This window comes from Thalia democratica, chromosome 1 (genome assembly GCF_965202585.1).
Source record: "Thalia democratica chromosome 1, ktThaDemo2.hap1.1, whole genome shotgun sequence".
NCBI lineage: Eukaryota > Metazoa > Chordata > Thaliacea > Salpida > Salpidae > Thalia > Thalia democratica.
Window position 1 is genome coordinate 110,183,485 of NC_139165.1, and position 8,745 is coordinate 110,192,229.

The 8,745-nt window shown below is 28.4% G+C and overlaps 1 protein-coding gene across 1 annotated transcript; it reads left to right on the forward strand.

Annotated features, from left to right (window-relative positions):
• Nucleotides 1–807: 807 nt before the first annotated feature.
• LOC145842247 (protein CFDP2-like) lies at nucleotides 808–1,329 on the forward strand. Its single transcript, XM_082949670.1, has one exon. The coding sequence runs from the start codon at nucleotides 808–810 to the stop codon at nucleotides 1,327–1,329; it is 522 nt and encodes a 173-aa protein (XP_082805796.1).
• Nucleotides 1,330–8,745: the final 7,416 nt, after the last annotated feature.

Consider the following 8,745-nt stretch of genomic DNA (forward strand, 5'->3'; position numbering starts at 1 on the left):
AAGGATAAATGGTTTAAACAATTTTGACTAGATAAACAGTCTCTAAACCTTGTATTACAATACACAAAATATAAATAATCAATTATTAGTTTAAGAATATTGTAGTTAATAATTTTGATTAGTTAAGTTTTTCGTCTCTAAATAAGTAGTTTGAAAATGTTTATTAAAACTATATTTGCTTTTTCAGAAAAAGTTTGTAAAATCTACCAAAAATAGCAATATAGGGAGTTTTTAATTTTACAAGCTATCAAAATTTGTAAAGATATCATTTCAAATTCAAATATATCTTTAAGCAGTTTATTAAGAAACAGACTATGGTAAAACAAAAAATTATATGTATATTTATATATATAAATATTAAAACATACTTTCAGCTCTGCTGTTTCGCTGAGCTCTTCTCACTGTGGAGAGAGAGATCCTGCTGCATGGGCAACAGCTGGAATCTCAATGTTATGCCCTGGCTTTGTGCTTGGAGAGGTTTACTCCAGATTCGCAGGTTTTTCGCGAAGACACAACACGGAATACGGCAGTTACCGGTGATAAGCCTAATCCTGTTTGGCGAAAGGATAGGCGCCAGGGGTCGTATTCGTCGGTAGGAGGAATTTTTTTAGTTCCACTGAACAACCACCGCCTGCCTTAAGCTGAGCAGCCCAGAGCCAACAAGGTGTTGTTCCGCCACAGTTTACCTTCCTCATTGGGTGACTGGGGATAGCTTTAAGTGAAAAGTAAACTGAAACTATGTCACCTGACAAACATAAACGTAAAAAGAGATCCACTTTTAAACTGGGAAGCTGGAACGTTCGTACCATGACTACTGGTATGGACCCCGAAATCATAAATGATGCAAGAAAAACTGCTATCATAAATAACGAACTTCTTCGTCTTAAAATTGATATTGCAGCTCTTCAAGAAACGCGCCTTGCTGGTCAAGGCTCAATTAAAGAAAAAAATTTTACTTTCTTCTGGTTTGGTAAGCTTGTTGAAGAACGTAAAGAATATGGTGTTGGTTTTGCTGTCAAGAATACACTCTTACAACATGTAGAAGTCGGTGACGGAAACGAACGTATTGCTACTCTACGTTTACACACCAAAAAAAGAACAGCGACCCTTATTAGTGTATATGCGCATACGCTATACACTGACGAGAAAATTAAAGATACTTTTTATGAAAAGTTAAATCTCGTAGTGTATAAATTGCCAAAAAACGACCAACTTTTTATTCTGGGTGATTTTAATGCAAGAGTTGGATCTGATCACGACTCCTCGGTTCCCTGTCTAGGACATTTTGGTTTTGGAAGAATGAATTCTAATGGTCAACGCCTTTTGTAGTTTTGTCATAAACAGAACCTCTGTGTTACCAATTCATTTTTTAAAACTAAATGGCAGCATAAAGTATCTAGGAGACATCCCCGTTTTAAAAACTGGCACCAATTAGACCTTATCTTAGTGAGACGCCATCGTATTAACGATGTTCTGTTAACTAGATCATATCAAAGCGCAGACTGCAACAGCGATCATTCTTTGGTCTGCTGTAAAATGCACATCTCAAAAAAGTTAATGCACAATTCAAACAATTTAGCTCGTAAAGTTCGACTAAATGTAGGTGCAATGCGGGACAAGGAAAATATCAAAAAGTTCTCAACTCTGATGCCATCTGTCTCTTCGTCGGACACATCTGCTTCTGAGTCTTGGTCTAGGATCGAAAAAAGTATATATCAGAATACCTTTGAAACTTTTGGAAAGAACAAACATGCCAACAAAGACTGGTTCGAAGAAAAAATCAATATTTTATCTCCTCTTTTAAAGAAAAAGCGACAGGCTCATGTTGATTATCAACGTGACCCAAGTAACACGTGTCTTAATAGACTTCGTGAAGCCAGAAAAATTTTTCGGAGGGCAGCTAGAAAATGTGCTACTGAGTTTTGGTTAAAGGCTAGTGCCCGTATTCAGGCTGCTGCTGACAGAGGAGATACCAAATCAGTCTACGAAGTAATAAGAAAAGCAGTTGGACCAACAAAGAGGTCAATATCACCTTTGTTATCAGAGACTGGTGAAATCTTACACAGTAGGAATGAACAGTTGAGTAAATGGGTTCAACACTTTTCCCTTCTGTATTCTACACAGAATATTCATACTAAAGATGCCCTTTACAGAATGGATAGTCTACCAATGATGGATGACCTGGATAGCGTACCAACTACTGAAGAACTCAAAGCCATTGATATGATGGCTCCGTGGAAAGCTCCAGGTAGTGACGGCATACCAGCGGACTTGGTCCGCAATTGTAAGTCATGCTTGTTACCTCAATTATATGATATTTTAGCCAAATGTTTGAGAGAAGGTATAGTGCCACAAGACATGCGTGATGCTAAGATCATAGTCTTATATAAAAACAAGGGTTCCAGACCGGACTGCAATAGTTACAGGGGAATTTCTCTTCTTGCGATTGCTGGTAAAGTTTTTGCAAGAGTGGTTCTTCCTCGTATTCAGAAGCTGGCTGAAAGAGTATATCCTGAGTCTCAATGTGGATTTAGGTCTAAAAGATCTACCACCGACATGATTTTTTCTGTACGTCAGTTACAAGAGAAATGTAATGAGCAGAACATGCCTTTGTATATCGCTTTCATTGACCTCACTAAAGCCTTTGACTTGGTAAGTAGAGAAGGACTATATGCTATAGTGCTGAAAATTTGATGTCCTCCAAAATTATTCAATATTGTGAAGTCTTTTCATACAAACACAAGGGCAACCATTCAATATGATAATAGTGTATCTGATTCATTTGAAATCAAAAGTGGGGTAAAGCAAGGCTGCGTTCTTGCTCCAACTTTGTTTGGAATCTTCTTTTCGATGCTATTAAAGCATGCTTTTAATTCATTAACTACTGGAATCAAGCTTCATACAAGAACTTACGGACACCTTTTCAACCCTTCAAGTCTAAGAGCTAAGCGAAATCTGAAGAAAGTCACCATACGTGATCTTTTATTTGCTGACGATGCTGCACTCGTGGCTCACTCTGCCCAAGACCTGCAGACACTGCTGAATCAGCTTTCTTCGGCATGCTCGGATTTCGGCCTAACTATAAGCCTTAAGAAGACTAAAATTCTAAGTCAAGGAACAAATATTTTACCATCAATCAAGATCAATTTTAAGGATATCGAGAATGTAGATAACTTTGTATACATTTGCTCAAATGTTGCGTCAAACGCATCATTGGACAAAGAAATAAATAGTCGCATTGGCAAAGCATCAGGCACTTTCGCTCGCTTGACTGCAAGAGTTTAAGATAACCAGAAGCTAAGCATTCGAACAAAGGCTAACGTTTACCGTTCCTGTGTCTGCAGTACTCTGATTTACGGTAGCGAGACATGGACGTTACCTAGCGTACAGGTGAAGAAAATCAATACCTTCCACCTACGAAGCCTTCGTCGCATCCTTGGAAATACACCGCAGCAAAAGATCACCAATAAGGAAGTATTGAGACGTACTGGTCTTACCACTATGTATTTTACCCTCAGTCAGCGCAGGCTTTGCTGGCTCGGTCATATCCTGAGAATGAATACTGAGCGGATCCCAAAGTTTCTATTGTATGTTGGCAAACGAAACCGAGGACGTCCAAAATTACGTTTTAAGGATGTATGCAAGCGCGACCTAAAAAGCTTAAACATTGGAACTGATGATTGGGAGTTGCTTGCAAATGACCGTGCAAATGGAGATCAACTATACACAAAAGACTGCAAGAAAGAGAAAAGGAATATTTTAGAAAAACGAAGAAGAAGATGAAGAAATTAGAAGCAGAATGAATTTAATTGTTTTTTTTTTTTTTGTTTGTTTTTGTTTATTGCATCACTGTGTATGTTTTTTTTTAACCATGTAATTTTTTTTTTTCTTTTCTGTGCACAACACGCATAGCCGATCTCGGCTGATAGCGGGCCTTATTATTAATTATTATTAAAACATACTTATATACTGTAGAGAATAGTTTATGCAAAAAAAATTTAAAACAATTTAAAATTTTCACAGCTATTAATTTTGTCAGTTTAAGTTTTTATTAGTATATCATTTTAAAGTTTAAAGCCATTACAAACAAAATTTTGTGATACTATATTAATTTATTTAAAGCTGTATATATATTTACTTTTGTTTTGTGTTACTTTTGTTATTTAATATTTATTAACCTATTTGTTTTTAGTAATGTTTTATTTTTTACCTCTATTTCTAGAAGACACAAACTTTAATTTGCAAAAAATAGTGAATTAATGAGATTTTTACAAAAATATACAATGAGTCGAAGCCCACGTTTCTGAAACTTCAATTAGTACGTCGATGATATGATTAAAATGTAAAATAAAATGTAGACTCGTGTGTAAGAATATAAATGAAGTGCTATCTTATTAGACAGTGAATTAATTTATTTTCAGAAATTTTATCTGTAAAACTGCAGTTATTTCATTAATGATATGATAAAACGCTCAATTTAATGCAACAGTATTATAATTTTTACGTTTTCTATGAATTATTTAATGTTTCTATTAAAAAATAGTTACTGCAACTATTAACTTAATTGTAAATTTATTTTTTTACAAGATGCAGTGATGAAAATATCAAAATTAAAACTGACTTCCCAAACATCGTTTACAAAAATTGCAAAAATATTTAATCTTTTGTAAACTAGATAAAACCTAATTAATGTAAGCATTTTATATCGGAAGGCTAATATTAAAATACTCCTGGTTATACTTACAAATAAATTGCTATATCTTTGGCATGATATATGATTTAAGTGCGTAGCTTAACATAACAGGAACAAATTTGCAATAACAGGATCAATAAAGAAAATTTAACAATTTGGACTATTTTAAGTATATTCTGGTTTAAGATTTTTTTAAGAAATTGTTACGTTCTCGTAAATATTTACAAATTTATATCTAATCATCAAATTAGAATTCTTGCTTCTACAACTTCTTATTTTAGTTAAAGAAACAAGAGTTTATAAGAGTTTAGAAACAAGAGTTTATAAGGTGAATTAACATGTTTTTATCGGTCAATAACATGTATGTGTCTTTCTACATTATGTTTTCGCAATCAGTTGCTGCTAACAGGTAAAAGAAGAAATAAAAACATCCTGTAGTGTTTGTAAAAAGCGAAAGAGATCTAATGTCTATTAAGAACACAACCAATCTTAACTTGTTCATTTTAAACAAGTTTTAATAACTTTTTTTAATACTTATTTAAAAACACTTGTCGACTGTCTATCAATAACTAATAAATTGTATTGAACATTAAATTTATAAAATAGTACAATACATATTTTTATACAAACATAACGTCAATTTCTAGCATTCTAGTTTCGTTTAGTTATTAATTACTTTAATTAAAAGCATTATAAAGTATTAAACTAAGAAAAAACATAGAGAATGAAAAAATGTTAAACAAAAAACTTTTTTTTTGATGATATTTTAGTTTTTGAAAATAAGTTAATTTTTGAGTTATATACTTTATAAACGCAATAGTTAAACGATCAAAAACGCGAGTTATGAAATTTTCTTCATATGTTAAACACTTTAAGAATATTGAAATGTAGATAAACACAAACATTTGATGTTTCTAGTAATAAAGCAAAATGAAGCATATAACAAAATTTAATGTTCAAATATGTCTGGCATATTTAAATTAAAAGTCCTTTATTGATTAACTTTTTTCATGGTTATAAAAAAGAAATAAAATATCTATTAAAAAGTAGCCTAAAAGATTGTACGACTAAAAATAAACAGTAAAATTGACATTTATTTTAATCTTGATGGTATTGAAAACATGTCTGCTAGTGTAGCTTGTCGTTTTGGTTAAGCAGACATATTTTACCGATTGCAAGTTTTTTTCATAAGTTTTTTGACTAGTTATCAAAGGCGGATTAATTATTTCCATAGTGCTTAACAAATACTTTATTATTGCAAACAGCTAATAAAAATATGTCTTGTTGTGTACACTGTACTAATTAAAATTAACTACAAAAAGCGTAAAGCTTCTTTTACAATCCACAGACTTCACAAAACAAGTATATAAAATATCGTACATACGTATACTTTATATTAGAATAAACCGTTTTGTAATTTAATTTTAGCTATTTTAATAACTTTTAAAAGTTTTAGACTTGTTTATTTTAAGAAACAAAAATTTTCAATACATTTAAATCTAATTTGAAGCACTTGTATATTTTTTAAGTATATTATTTAAGTAGCATATTTCATTTACCATAAATATATATTCACATTTTTTTTTTATTATCATTAAATAGTTAACTACATTAAATAACAGATAATTTCTATTAATAGTAAATTTTAAATTAAAGTTTGTATAGAATGTAATACTTATATATGAATGATTAAATGTTTATAGTTAACATTTATGAGTATAAGAGATAATATTCGCCCAAACACCGAATTTTAAAAGTTAAGTAAATATCTTAATTTGAATTAATAAAGCTTCTTTATTCAGTTTGTAAAGTTTAAAGCTTCTAGAACTTGAAACAAAATAACACAATCTTAAAAAATGTATATTATTATAATATTATAAATATGTACTATCATTTTGTATTTATCAACTCCGAACTTGAAGCTAAAAACATGAAACAAGTTTTATGAAATAAGGATTTATATATAAATTACTTTTAATAAAAAAGTTAAAAGTATAACTTGTTTTATTTTTTATAATACAACTACACAATACTACACAAGATAAACAGTTTGTTTTCTTATTTGATTTTTAATTTTGTTGCTAAAACATATTTTTTTAAAAGTTTTATTGTATTTATTTAAATTAGGTTCATGCTATATACAAGTAATTTTTTTTTAATTATTTATGTTAAATAATTCAACTTTATATATATATATTTTTAAACTGTTGTTATAATATGTGTTATATGGTGTTATTTGTGATACTTGTAAACAATAAATGAAATATTCAAAGTTAATTAAAGTTAAAGTAATTATTTAGTAACTAAATTTTTTTCTAAATATTTATTGTTTAAAAAAAAAATACAGTATATAACATGTGAATAATAGATTTATTTCAGTTTTGTATTTTAAAAAGCAATAACTTTTTTTAAAGACATATTAAAAATTAAATTAAAAATCTGTAACAAGTTGTTTCGATTAAAATAACTTGTACAATTTCTTATTAAACTTGTAGAAGTATCAAAAGCAGTTGAAAATTGAATTTATAGTTTAAATGTTACAACTATATCAAAAATATTTTTTTTTCGAGTACACATTTTTTCATACAAATTTATGAATTTATTTTATTACTAGGTTTTAATTAAAGAAAAAAATAATAATTAATGCAAAAACTTTTAGTATTTTTCAATTTATAATTTGACTTCATATCAAAAAAAATTAATGACTGCTATAATGATAAAACGAAACAGTCAAATATTATACTAGATTTTATATAAAATAAGCTTTTTATCTGAATTTTAATTGTTTATTATTGCACATGAAATTGTAAGTAATACTTTTTGTTCAACTTCTTATTTTAGACGATACAAACTTTCTTTGCAAAATTCTTGTCTGAAATTACTGGCAATCTGTGCTACATGTCCTAGTTATTAAAACAAATTTTTGCCTAATTTCAAACATTACGTAAATAAAACTTTGAAAAAACCATTATATTAATAATTCTAACATTTTGCATCTATACATTGACGATTATTTTTTTAGTTCAATACTTGAGTTTCTATGAACTATTTATGTCTCCATACACTTTAACCGATAATTTTATGACATTATAAAAATTTACACTTGCTTGAGCTACATAGCTTGAAAAAAAGTTTCGTTGTTGATCGTTTTTTTATATTTAATTTAGCCTTATTTCAAAGGTTGTTCTAAAATAATGAGAAGTTTCGAAAAGTCTTTTTTTTATAAAAAAATTGTAATTTGTTAAAATTATATATTTCAGTTAACTTGTTTCACTACGATCTTTTCTTTAACAAACGCTTAAATTTGTTTTTTGACTAATTATTTTTTAAAATACATTTTTTTTCATGTTTTGTCTTAACGTTTTTCAATTAAACTTCCAAAAATTTTAAATTTTTATTGCAAATTCTAGTTATTTATTTTAAGTTAAAATATTTCATTTAAAAAAAGAATTTATATAAAGTCAATAGTTCTTTAATACTCTTAATTTTAATTTTAAAGTTAATACAATACAAAAATCAGAACTTCTTAAAAGTTAGTTCCCCTTGTTTTTTAATAAATTTAAAAAGCACCTACTGCACTACTCTTTTAATATAAAATTAGCTTTGTGTGTATTGAGCTTAATTAACCATTATTAAAAAAATAGTTTAAAAAATTTTGATCAATGATCTATAAAATACAAATCGTTTTTAATATATTTACTTTAAAATTAACCAGAGAGTTATAACCTTTAAATTTTTTTGTTTAATTTATAGTTTTATATATAAACAAAACGCTTACACTACTTGAACAAATATAGCAAAAACATGAAATTAAAGTTCAAACTTGCTCATTAATAAATTAGTCTAAACTTTAAAGTGTTTATAATTTCTTAAGGATTTTTGATACAATGGTAATAAAAAATTTACCAATATAATTATTTTATAGTGACTAATATATATATTTATATTCATCTATTTATTTATACATTTATATATATATATATATATATAAACTACACACTTTAAGGTTAATTATTAAATACATATCTAGACAAAACTCTTTTGATGACTAA

Coding starts and splice junctions, on each gene's coding strand:
- LOC145842247 (XM_082949670.1), top strand. CDS start 808: ATGACTACTGGTATGGACCCCGAAATCATAAATGATGCAAGAAAAACT.